This window comes from Helicoverpa zea, chromosome 28, assembly GCF_022581195.2.
Source record: "Helicoverpa zea isolate HzStark_Cry1AcR chromosome 28, ilHelZeax1.1, whole genome shotgun sequence".
NCBI lineage: Eukaryota > Metazoa > Arthropoda > Insecta > Lepidoptera > Noctuidae > Helicoverpa > Helicoverpa zea.
In genome coordinates this window covers 7,190,567-7,204,107 of record NC_061479.1, presented here as the reverse complement: position 1 = coordinate 7,204,107, position 13,541 = coordinate 7,190,567, and the positions used below count along the sequence as shown (strand labels likewise).

General features: G+C 45.3%; 1 protein-coding gene across 1 annotated transcript in view; it reads right to left on the bottom strand.

Moving 5' to 3' along the window:
* Positions 1 to 5,473: 5,473 nt before the first annotated feature.
* The window catches only part of LOC124643880 (tau-tubulin kinase homolog Asator), a 106,669-nt gene continuing 98,601 nt past the window's right edge, over positions 5,474 to 13,541 (bottom strand). The window contains exons 29-30 of the mRNA XM_047183004.1: positions 11,120 to 11,231; positions 5,474 to 9,467 (exon numbers count right to left, since the gene is read on the bottom strand). Of these exons, the coding sequence (XP_047038960.1) occupies positions 9,284 to 9,467; positions 11,120 to 11,231 (296 nt within the window). The 3' untranslated portion in view covers positions 5,474 to 9,283. The remainder of the gene's footprint in view (positions 9,468 to 11,119; positions 11,232 to 13,541) is intronic.

Genomic DNA, 13,541 nt, shown 5'->3' with positions numbered 1-13,541 from the left:
GCAATACTGCTGACTAACAAGCTGAAGCATGACACCCCACTCCTGCGCATGGGCGGGGTCGACATTGGCATGTCTCGCGATATAAAAATCTTGGGCCTGACTATAGACGACAAGCTGACTTTTAACACCCACGTCGCCAACGTCTGTAGGAAGGCCCTAAACATCGCGAAGCAGCTTCAACGCGCTGCGAAAATAAGCTGGGGACTGCACCCCGATGTCATCCGCACTATTTACACGGCAGCAGTGGAACCCATCGTCCTATACGCCGCGGCTGCATGGTCACCCGCCGCTGAAAAGATATGTGTCCGCAAGCTCCTGAACACCGTCCAGAGGGGCTTTGCACAAAAAATCTGCAAGTCCTACCGCACCGTCTCCCTAAACTCGGCCCTACTACTGGCCGGGTTACTACCCTTGGACCTACGAATAAAGGAAGCAGCCGGCCTATATGAGGCACGCAAGGGGTCGACCCGGCTAGTGCTGGGAGACAGGGAGGTTGAGCGGGTGGTGGGATTTGCAGAGCTGCCACATCCCGCCTTGCGTATGGACCTGAACTTCAGGTGTCTAGATGACCGAAGCCTGGTAGACCAACACAACGTGCAGTCGCTCAGAATCTACACAGACGGCAGCAAGCTCCAGGGCAAAGTCGGTGCTGCGTTGTCCATATGGGACAACCAGACCGAACTGCGGAGCCGAAAACTGAGCTTGCCAGCGTACTGCACAGTCTACCAGGCTGAACTTCTGGCCATATGCAGGGCCACTAGCGAAGCCCTGAACAGCGGAGCGGAGAGCTGCGGCATATACAGCGACTCACGGGCGGCCTTGCAGACTGTGACCAATCCCGGGTCTATGCACTCCCTCGCAATCGAGGCGCGCCGAAACCTCAGCGTGGCCTTGACCCGTGGCAAAGCTGTGACCTTGTTCTGGATCAAGGCCCACGCCGGCATCGATGGCAACGAGCGCGCCGACGAGCTTGCAAAAGAAGCAGCACTTTCGAGTCGGAGGAAGCCAGATTATGACCGATGCCCGGTCTCATTCGTCAAGAGGGATCTTCGTAGCGACTCTCTTGACGAATGGAACCGAAGGTACACAGCGGGCGAGACGGCCTCCGTCACGAAAGTGTTCTTCCCGGACGCGAGGGAGGCATATCGCTTGGTGCGCAAAATACAACCGCAGGGCATCGTTACAAGCATCTTTACGGGCCATGGGGGGTTCTCCCAATACTTGCACCGCTTCAAGTGTCGGGAGAGCCCGTCATGCGTTTGCGATCCTGCGGTTGAAGAATCTGTCCAGCACATCCTTTTCCAGTGTCCAGTGTTTGAGGCTAAGCGCTTCGACCTTGCCCAAAAAATAGAAAGAGACGTGACGATCGGCGAAGCCTACGGGCTCGTCGCAAGCAAAACGACAAGAAGCAATTTTATGGCATACGCGGAGCATTTGTGCAAAATAGTAGTGGAAAGGAACGCATCGGAGTAAGTCCGAGCGTTTCCCTCCCCAAAATATAAAGGAGACTATATAATAATCATAAGACATAGAAGGTCTCTGATCATGTCAGAGGTACACTTGACGGCAGGAGTGGGTTTTAGCCGGTAGGAGTCCGGCACTACCCCTCGTATAATTTAATAAAAAAACCTAACCTAACCTAACCTAACCTAACCCCGAGCAAACCTAACCTAACCCTGAGCAAACCTAACCTAACCCTGAGCAAGGGGTGAAGGACTAAAGGGTGAAGAGCTAAGGGGTGTACATGAGTACGTTTAAAGATTAGAAAAGATAAGGGATTACATTATAGGAGTACATAAGGGGAATACATAAGGGGAGTACAAAAGGAGGGTACATAAAGGGAGTACAAGTTTCTTAAGTCAAACTTAATAAAATCAATAAGTTAGGTTGCACAAAATAAGGTACAGAAAATTGGGATGCACAAAATTACTACAAAAATTTAAACCTTTGTTTTACACTCGTCTAAAAAAATTGTGGCTGCAAAATGAACCATATGTCAACGTCATAATATGTCATTTTTTTAGACAAGCCTTAAACTGACGTTTAAAAGTTTTTGTGGTGAGACGGTAAATGTTTCTGAGTGGGGAGGAAAGTAAGCTGGCATAAAGTTAGGTTGCACTAAGTTAGGTTGCACAAAGTCAGGTTTCACAAAGTTAGGTTGCACAAAGTAAGGTTGCACAAAGTAATGTTGCATAAAGTAACGTTGAACAATATTAGATTGCTCAAAGTTACGTTGCGAAAAGTTATGTTGCACAAAATTATGTTGCACAAAGTTAGGTTGTATAAAGTTAGATTGCACAAAGTTAGGTTGTATAAAGTTCGGTTGTACAAAGTTAGGTTGTATAAAGTTCGGTTGTACAAAGTTAGGTTATTCAAAGTTAGGTTTCACAAATTTTAGTTGCACAAAGTTAGGATACTGAAAATTTTGGTTGCTCGAAGATAGGATTCAGATTGTTAGATTACAGAAAAGATTTTTAGGATTTGAAGTGTACTGTATTATCACCGATATCTGTCGTCTCGTTGTCGCATAGACGCGGAGAGTGCACACTATACTCTATGGCCAGTTGGCGGGAAACCGGGAGAGTGTGTGGCACGGGAGTAAGACGTTATGTGGGCAAGCGAGCCGATATCCTAATTATCGGATGGTAATTACAGAGACACAGGTAGGGCGAACACTACAGGATTCATGAGTTCTGTTTTCGGTGGCGTAGAGTTCAGAAGGTCTGGTTTTAGATGTGCTCAGTCTGTGGTTGTTTAGAAGGTAAGACTACCTACTGTAGATTTTTTATGTAATTATTCATTAAAAGTAATAATGGCTTATAATTTTGAAAATTCAAATTTGGTAATGTTTATATTTTCATTATGATAATGTTTTTGAGATAGTTGTCTCTAATTTAACCTGCGCTTCCTGCTGGGGCTTTCAGAGAGCGACTTTTACGCTTCATTTTTGGCAAGTTATTCGCCATTCTGTATGAACTTTTGTTACTTTATGGAAAAACTGTTTTTCGACCAAAACTTTAAAATTTTGCTCTACACATACCTATTATTATATACCATTGGATAGCTCTCGCCGAGACGCTTCTTTTGACACCATTTTTGTTACAATATCTTTTACGAAACGTCAAAAATTGCCCCGCCCATCCACCCGGTGTGTACAGGGCAGGTAAACTTTGCCTCAAGGTCATATTGTGATTACTGCGTTTTGAATGAAATTTGTCTCGAAATGGCTTGTAGTTGCCTGCACAAACATCTTTCGTTCTAACAAAACCCTCACAGTCGTACCAGGGAGTGTCAATGCGAGTGTCTTGATATTAACTTTTGGATATGTCGATGCGACAAATAGTAAATACTTACTTATTAGTTTTATGTATGAAGTTGTTCAACAGTAGACATTCATAAAGAACTAGCTGTTGCCCGCGACTTCGTCTGCGTGGGCAATATGTTATTGCCAAAATACTACACATACCATAGGTGTATTCTTTCACATGAAATTATGTGCAATATGTTGCTAAAATGCTGACCTAGGGAAATACTACTAATCAGCCGCACAGGTTGACCCATCAAGGTTGTGTTGCGGATGTGTGGCCATGTATATTCTAAAGAAAGAACTAAAGTTGGTGAAGTTCTGACTGGATGTAGTCAACCGTTTTGGAAAATGATTATACGGGTACGTAAGCAGCTCTCACAGGACGCGGGAAACAGATATTATCTAAGTATATAAGCCTTGAGTTTGACAAAGTTGTAATTTGTACATTTTCAGCAGCTGCTGCGACTACTGTGTATACTGTGCTTCACTAACGCACACCGAATTCGCCCCGCTTATAGAATTTCGCCCCTATACATAACAGACAGGACGGAGGACGTTTAAATACCATATTTTGCGTAACACACAAACAGGACGACAGTAGGTATCCACTGAACCGCTTTCAAAGATCTGATGAGAGAACAGAACAGACCTAATTTGGTCAAATAAGGCCAATCAGAGCTCTGGAAATCAATCGTTTGCTTTTTTTGCTACCGTCATAGTCGTTCCAGCAAATGTTTTCAATCATTCAACGATAAATTCAATTCTGAGTCTTCAGACTGAATAACACTTGCTTAGTTGCAAATGCCGTCGTTAGCAGGCCATCAGTGGCACTACGGATCACATCAATTCTAATCAAGAAGGATACCTAACGTTGGTTTTGCTGTACATACACCTATCATACACACGGAATTTCGATATATTGCACACATAAAATATGTATATTTTTAAGATTTGATACAGAAAGTTTAGACAGCGAGCGGTTGATGTAACTAACATAAACAATCTTGTTGATTCTCCGATAAATCACTATGAGTTGGTATATACGTGATGAAGATGACCACATCCACTTTACTGAAGATGACTGGTCTGGCTGTCAGTGTAGCGTGGGGGAGTGTCAGTCTCATACTGACTCAAACCCACTATGTTCCTTCTTAAGCCCTGTGTATACCAGGACACTTTTGAACAATCTCGCAGCTCCGGCAGGCATTGGCCCTATTGGGCCCCATTGGGGTTTGCTGACTCTCCTTGAGGGGTGAGAGGAACAACGTGCGCCGTGAAGACATGCATGAGCCTGTTGTCTCCTAGGAGAGGAAGGGACGATGAGCCACCCAATACTCACCACCCACACCCACCTTACTTTGTTTAATTTCAATCCAACTTAATGTACTTATCATGTCTTTTTAGAACGGTTCTTCGAACCATGCATGAGAAGTTCCACCATTTCTCCTTCCTCTACACGAAGTGGTGAAGGACGGGTGATTTTAGGGACTGTCTTTTATGAAATTTAATGAGAAATTTTTAAATTAGTATATTCTTTTATTTTTAACGTAACTACATACTATGAAAGTGAATATAATCGCAGCAGCAACCAGCAGACACAGGCATCTTCAAAAGTTGTATTTTTTCAATTTCTGTGGTTATTGATCTGCTTTTTGCCCATTCACTTGTAAGGCTAATGTGACCAACATGAATGCTTACTTTCGACATCAGTAAATAAATCATGAGGTTCAGTAATTTGATGCCTACGTTCACCAGTATACGACAATTTGGCTGACATGTGGTAATCATGTCCTCCTAGCCGATTATCGGCTACGGCGGCTGTCCTCATATAAGGCGACTAGTTTCCGCCCGCAATGTGGGTTGACAAAAAGTAGCCTATGTGTTAATCCAGGGTACCACCAATCTACATACCCAACCAAATTGAATTTTGCGTGAAAGAATAACAAACATACATCCAGACATTCCCACAAACTTTCACATTAATTATAATTAACTTGTTCTCCCATGCCAACCAACTTTTCTTTACCTTAAAACCCACAAAGAAATTGCGATCCGGGAATCGAACCCGAGAGCTCGTGCACAGCAGCCGCGTTTGCAACAGCTAGCTAGACTGACGATGCAGTTACATGCTGATGGATTGAGGAGCAAATAAATAAAACTCAGACACAAGGACAATTACCTTTTATTAAAGTTCATTGTGCATTCGGTAGATATAAAATAAACGGCAAATGAACATCTCATGAGGCGTGCGAGTGGCGTCGGGCCTTAGAACATACATGTTATATATATAATATATATCTATATACACAGTGACTGCTCATTAGTGAGTATAGACATAATTCTACTCATGATTACAACGAACATTACCAAAGAAACTTCATCATAATAGTAAAACAGCTGTGTAAAGGTTCGCGCGAAGTTCAAAGAAACTTCATCATAATAGTAAAACAGCTGTGTAAAGGTTCGCGCGAAGTTCAAAGTTTGAGACAGCTTAAGTTACTAATACAGCAATGTTGTACTGACGAGTAGCATCGACCACTAGTGCGCAGTCGCCGTGTATACGAGCCGCAGAGGCGACAGCCGTCACCCTCCAGCCTCCAGGCAAAGCACAGTTTGTTATACTCATAATATCGTAATACTTAATCTATTCATATTTAATCATAATCATTATACGCAGCGTCACTAAGCGGCGAGACTAGAATTGAATGGCGATGGCGTCTACTACAATATATATATATTTGTGTATACGTCTGTATATACACTGGTATCACTGTACGACTGTATACGCTGGCAACACTGACAGGTAAATATACGTTAAGATATGTTGCTCTCTCTCTTGTGTGCAGTGCGATAGAGATAGAACTCATTATGAAATTGTTTAACAATCGCTGTGTCATGTAGGACGCATTCTATCGTCAAATGACGATTGTCCAACAAGCAGCATAGGGTGACGATTGCATGACGACAAAGTTTCAACGCAAGCTGCAAGGAAATCTTCAATTGACGATATCGTGCGTATTGCATGCGATTTATGCGACTTGTCTATAACTGAAATAACCAACAAATTCACTTAACAATCAAAATGATGTCAAAAATACAGTTTATCAGTGTCAATGTAGCCACAGAGTACACAATATTACAGCAACAAATAACAAGTCATATCAAGTTCAATAAGTAAACAAACGCCCAATTTGATAGTTTCTATCAATTTATTTCCGACTGCTATGACAAAGGATACGTTTTGCTTACAAATGATTTGCTTGTAATTTGACATAACAAAGTAAGTGTTTGTTAGCAAAACGGATCGTTCTCTGAACATAGGAATCGGGAACTAGTGTACATTACATACACTGTTAAGTTTTAAAAACTAATATTATTTCTTCCCTGAACTATTGATTTTGAAAGCGATATCAATTTTCAAGGAAATGAAAGGGTTTCAAACTGGATATATTTTTGTGTAAGAAATACTAATAGTAATAATGATCATTTTCAAAATAATGACAGTTATAAGGTCCGACGGCAAGTGAGCCGTAGACTTAAAAAAATGTAGGTGTTATTTTCCTAGTAATAATTTTGATATTACTTACATAACTTGGTATACTGATAATGTAACACGTCACTGGAATTGATATCCCTTTCAAAAGCACAGTTAACAGAAAATCGTCATGTTCTATCTATTACAGTTTGTGTGCCTCGTGTCAACGTTTTCAATGTCGATATATTTATGTCTGTTCATTTCATTTAGGTATTTAATATTTATTTGCCTATTGGAATATTACAATGTTCATCTTCTCGTGGTCTTCTATACTTATCAATGTTTTTGATAATACATTACTAAATAACAATCTTTGCAGTTACGTTGCAAGATGTCTAGATTGCGGTGTGAGAGAGACGTTGCTCTTAACTTTGTATAGCTCTACCACATTCTAAAAAATATGATTTTAACTGAACTTTTTTTTTTAAATTGGAGATTGATAAAACAATGTACAACAGAAGAATAATTCGATTCAAAGTATAGCCTTGATAACAATAACCATGAGAATGTCATCAGACTATACAATTAATAGCCGTCGCTATGGAGATCACAAAATACATCGACTTGAAAACACAAGAACAACGCGAGACAGTCGATACGTCCCGAAGCATAAACATTATTTATACCTTAACCATATCTAAGTAATCGTTTAAACATTACGCTATGAGTCAAGTATTAAAATATTATCTTCCGTTCAGCCGATACATAGAGCTATCAACAAATTTTGAACTATTTTGCACCCATCGGGTAAAACATTAGAATTTTACAATTCGACGGTAGAAACGAATTTTGTACAACATGCTCGATTGATTCGTAACAATTATACAGAGTGAGCTTATGTCAATTCTACACCATAGCTTTATAAAACTACTAAGTAATCATATTAACTTTAATTTCATCTATTTCATCGATGGTGCTTCAAATGAAGCGAAAATAAATAATTTGAAAACTATGATTCCATTATTCCTTATTCTGAGTAGATTTGGACGATCGACGCATAGAATTGACATAAACCCACAAAACAATCTGTACATAATTACAAATATATGTTTTTAATTATAACATTCGTGAGATGATTGCTACTGGCAGATATTTAGCTGTTCATAGCAGGAAACAAAGTGAAACATTATAATTAAAAACACATGTTGTGATTAATTAGCGAAACATTAAGTCTGTAGACGTGTCCTAAGTGACTGATAATAAATATAGCACTTTGCATTCCAAGCAATGTATTATGCTTGAAGTATTATGTATTATAATAATGAGAATCAATCCGCCAACTGAGATACTAAGATAATCTCACAAATGTTGTTTAACCGTCGATTTATATAACGTATGCGCTGATTTGCGATTACATATTGATATATGGCATCATTTGTTTGGAGCTAATGCCAACATTCAATCTGTTATCAAACATCCGATGGATAAGTTATAGAAATCCACGGAAAACAATTACAGTTTCTAGAATCGTAGTCGATTGGAAACTCGATAAATAGTCATGTAAGCTAATGTCAACATGAAAACCTTTTGGTTATAATTATTTTGAGGTAATCACCAATTAATTGAGTTTCAATAATGTTTCTTCTATTGAAGTGTATATGGATATTTTGATTTGGAATCTGAATCGATGTTTCCAATCGCTATCGGCACTAGGAGCGCGTACAGCTAAATTCCCTTGTTTGATTACTTCGATATTCATTGAAACGTTTATCTAAGTCGTACATTATATGAACATGGCGCCGTCAGAGACACGCCCGCGTTACTCATCATTCACTTAAATGTACGTTACAGTAATAGAGAGCGTTAGAACAGCTTAGTTTTACAACAAAAAACCATGATTATACATATGTGTAGATCTCACTGAGTCTCCCGTGTAGCCACGCGAGTGTCTCTCTGACAACGACAGCGTGACATCATGTCACTTTGTATGTCACGCAACCACTTTGAGTGTCAACGTGACTTTCATCGTGACTAATAAATAATTAAGAGATACAACGCTATATTAAGCATTTTATAGCAAATAAATGTTTTTTGTGCGCTGCAGTGTTGAGTAGTAATGTCGGCACTTATATATCTGTAAGATTTGTCATTGGAGTAAAACTACCGAATCGTAACGCAACACTGCAGCGCGAAGATAAAAAATAAATAACGCACCGCATGTAAAAAAATTAACTCAATATTTACAAAATAAAACATAATTGTAAAATTTGACAATGTCTAACACAAATATACAAGGTGACTATTCCTTAAGGCGTGACAGTGGACAAGAAATGCAATCACATTCAATAATAAAAGTGTGCAGTCGGAGTTCACGTAGCTCGGCTCGTCCGAAGCTAGCTGCAAGACGTCACTGTCGGCGAGTAGACGAGCAAGGCCAGTGAACGCGGACTGGCGTGACGTCGTATCTAGTAGAGTGGAAGTACCGGGCGCGGCGGGCGGGGCTAGGGCGCGATGGAGAGCGGGCGGAAGCGCCGCGCGCGCGCCGCGTTGTGCGCCGGCGCCGCGCCCGGGGGGCCCGCCGGCGGCGCGGGGCCCGCCGGCGGCGGCGACCCCGACGACGACGAGCCGCCCGACGCCGGCGGAGACGGCAGCAGCAGCGCCGGCACCCCGCGGGACCCGCTGCGGCTGTAACCAGACACGTCACAAGGTTTGTTCCCACTAGTTCTACTGCTTAGTTCTACCGTAGAACTAATGGGAACTTTTTTTCCCACTAGTTCTACTATTTGAGGTGTAACAAAATAGTAGAACTAGTGGGAATTATGGTTTTTATTGGTATTCCCACTAGTTCCACTGAACATTGGCAGTAGAACTAATGGGACATAATTTTGTTCTACTAGACAGAAGAAATACAGTCGACGGCCGATAGTTGTGATTTTTTTTTGGAGCTCAAAATCGATAGCAGGCAGAATAACTTAGATTTTTTTCATTACTTTCAACAAAAATCGAATGTTTTTCTTTATAAAAGTACTAGGATAGCAGAAATGAAGAGGAGCTAGTTAATCTTTTTGTTCTTCTGATTTTAAACAGGTGGAGGTGTTATAAAATTTTATAACACCTCTATGGTGGTATTTGACACATTGATTAAAAAAAACACACTAAAGTTAGTTTAGTCAAAAGGTTCTTCTAACCTACAGACAGACATGTGTTGCTGGGGAGTTTGTTGCGCCACTTCTTCTTCCCAGCAAAAACACATAGGAAGTGGTGAAGGGCGGGCGTTTTGGGGGCTGTCTATTGTAATTTACAATAAACCTAGCGTTCAAAAAGTGCTGTCTTGCAGCCAAGTTTGAATAAATGATTTTAGATTTTTTGATTTTGATTTTGTTAGTTTGATGTGAGTGTTGTGTTTGAAACTAACAGTATTAATACAAAAAGTTAAACATCTGTTGAACACTTGTCTAAAAAAGTGTGGCTACAAAAGGGACCTTATTTCAACGTCGTTTGTCATTTATACAAGTGTTCAACAGACGTTTAAAATTTTTTGTGGTACGACGGTAAATGTGCGAATTATTGTGTTTTTTTAAACGATTATTTTTATTTGTTATTTTTTTGCCTAAATCATAGGGCTGCAGTTCAAATAGTCAGTCTCTTCAAAGTAATTTTTGCGTTATTGTTTACTTACATTTCTATTCAATGTGTATTATTATAAACAATGTTTTGATTTAGTAGTGTTGTAGATGAATATCAATGTCTGATTTTAAACACCACCTAGCTCCTCTTCATGTCTGCTGTCCAAGTACTTTTATAATGAAAAACATTTAATTTTTGTTGAAATTCATGAAAAAAATCTAAGTTATTCTGACTGTTATCGATTTTGAGCTCTGAAAAAAATCGCAACTACAGATAACCACCCAGGCCGTCGACTGTACTTCTTCTGTCTAGTAGAACAAAATGTCCCATTAGTTCTACTGCAAATGTTCAGTGGAACTAGTGGGAATACCAATAAAAACCATAATTCCCACTAGTTCTACTATTTGAGGTGTAACAAAATAGTAGAACTAGTGGGAAAAAAAGTTCCCATTAGTTCTACGGTAGAACTAAGCAGTAGAACTAGTGGGAACAAACCCGTCACAACACGTATACACAACTTCACCCAGTAAACACAATTTCATAATACATATCTTCTACCCACTATGCACATATTCAACCCAGTGTACTCGTCTTCACCCTGTATACTCAACTTCACCCAGCAACACACTACGGGTGAAATCACCCGCAGTACACAACCTCACCCATTGAACACAATTTCATCCTGCATACTACTGAACTATGTAGGTTACCTAGAGTGGTGGTGCGGCGGCTGCCGGTGTCTTGGCCTGGCGAACCTCAGGTTGAGTTCCCGCGCCGGGTCCACCGCGTACTTGTCCGCGTTCTGACGCCGGCGACGCAACGCTGTCGAACAAATATCACATTATAACGTGCTCAAAGTGATACCTATGGTGATAAGGCGTTGCCACGGTTTCGATCCAATGCAAAGGTCTTAAGGCGAACATACGACTGCATTCGTTACTATCACGCACACGAAGCAGTGGATTAGAAGGCATGATGACCAGTGTCATCGAGAAGTATCGCGTTGTCTGGGTATGTGTTGAGGAGGTCAGTGAGGCAGTCACACTGCAGTGCGGGTACATACCGGGCGTGAGGTCGGTGACGTCGGGCGCGAGGGCGCCGTCGCCGCTCCAACTGGCGCACTTGGCGAGGCGCTGCTCGCGACACACTGGTCACACTGCAGTGCGGGTACATACCGGGCGTGAGGTCGGTGACGTCGGGCGCGAGGGCGCCGTCGCCGCTCCAACTGGCGCACTTGGCGAGGCGCTGCTCGCGACACACTGGTCACACTGCAGTGCGGGTACATACCGGCGTGAGGTCGGTGACGTCGGGCGCGAGGGCGCCGTCGCCGCTCCAACTGGCGCACTTGGCGAGGCGCTGCTCGCGACACACTGGTCACACTGCAGTGCGGGTACATACCGGGCGTGAGGTCGGTGACGTCGGGCGCGAGGGCGCCGTCGCCGCTCCAACTGGCGCACTTGGCGAGGCGCTGCTCGCGACACACTGGTCACACTGCAGTGCGGGTACATACCGGGCGTGAGGTCGGTGACGTCGGGCGCGAGGGCGCCGTCGCCGCTCCAACTGGCGCACTTGGCGAGGCGCTGCTCGCGACACACTGGTCACACTGCAGTGCGGGTACATACCGGGCGTGAGGTCGGTGACGTCGGGCGCGAGGGCGCCGTCGCCGCTCCAACTGGCGCACTTGGCGAGGCGCTGCTCGCGACACACTGGTCACACTGCAGTGCGGGTACATACCGGGCGTGAGGTCGGTGACGTCGGGCGCGAGGGCGCCGTCGCCGCTCCAACTGGCGCACTTGGCGAGGCGCTGCTCGCGACACACTGGTCACACTGCAGTGCGGGTACATACCGGGCGTGAGGTCGGTGACGTCGGGCGCGAGGGCGCCGTCGCCGCTCCAACTGGCGCACTTGGCGAGGCGCTGCTCGCGACACACTGGTCACACTGCAGTGCGGGTACATACCGGGCGTGAGGTCGGTGACGTCGGGCGCGAGGGCGCCGTCGCCGCTCCAACTGGCGCACTTGGCGAGGCGCTGCTCGCGACACACTGGTCACACTGCAGTGCGGGTACATACCGGGCGTGAGGTCGGTGACGTCGGGCGCGAGGGCGCCGTCGCCGCTCCAACTGGCGCACTTGGCGAGGCGCTGCTCGCGACACACTGGTCACACTGCAGTGCGGGTACATACCGGGCGTGAGGTCGGTGACGTCGGGCGCGAGGGCGCCGTCGCCGCTCCAACTGGCGCACTTGGCGAGGCGCTGCTCGCGACACACTGGTCACACTGCAGTGCGGGTACATACCGGGCGTGAGGTCGGTGACGTCGGGCGCGAGGGCGCCGTCGCCGCTCCAACTGGCGCACTTGGCGAGGCGCTGCTCGCGACACACTGGTCACACTGCAGTGCGGGTACATACCGGGCGTGAGGTCGGTGACGTCGGGCGCGAGGGCGCCGTCGCCGCTCCAACTGGCGCACTTGGCGAGGCGCTGCTCGCGACACACTGGTCACACTGCAGTGCGGGTACATACCGGGCGTGAGGTCGGTGACGTCGGGCGCGAGGGCGCCGTCGCCGCTCCAACTGGCGCACTTGGCGAGGCGCTGCTCGCGACACACTGGTCACACTGCAGTGCGGGTACATACCGGGCGTGAGGTCGGTGACGTCGGGCGCGAGGGCGCCGTCGCCGCTCCAACTGGCGCACTTGGCGAGGCGCTGCTCGCGACACACTGGTCACACTGCAGTGCGGGTACATACCGGGCGTGAGGTCGGTGACGTCGGGCGCGAGGGCGCCGTCGCCGCTCCAACTGGCGCACTTGGCGAGGCGCTGCTCGCGACACACTGGTCACACTGCAGTGCGGGTACATACCGGGCGTGAGGTCGGTGACGTCGGGCGCGAGGGCGCCGTCGCCGCTCCAACTGGCGCACTTGGCGAGGCGCTGCTCGCGACACACTGGTCACACTGCAGTGCGGGTACATACCGGGCGTGAGGTCGGTGACGTCGGGCGCGAGGGCGCCGTCGCCGCTCCAACTGGCGCACTTGGCGAGGCGCTGCTCGCGACACACTGGTCACACTGCAGTGCGGGTACATACCGGGCGTGAGGTCGGTGACGTCGGGCGCGAGGGCGCCGTCGCCGCTCCAACTGG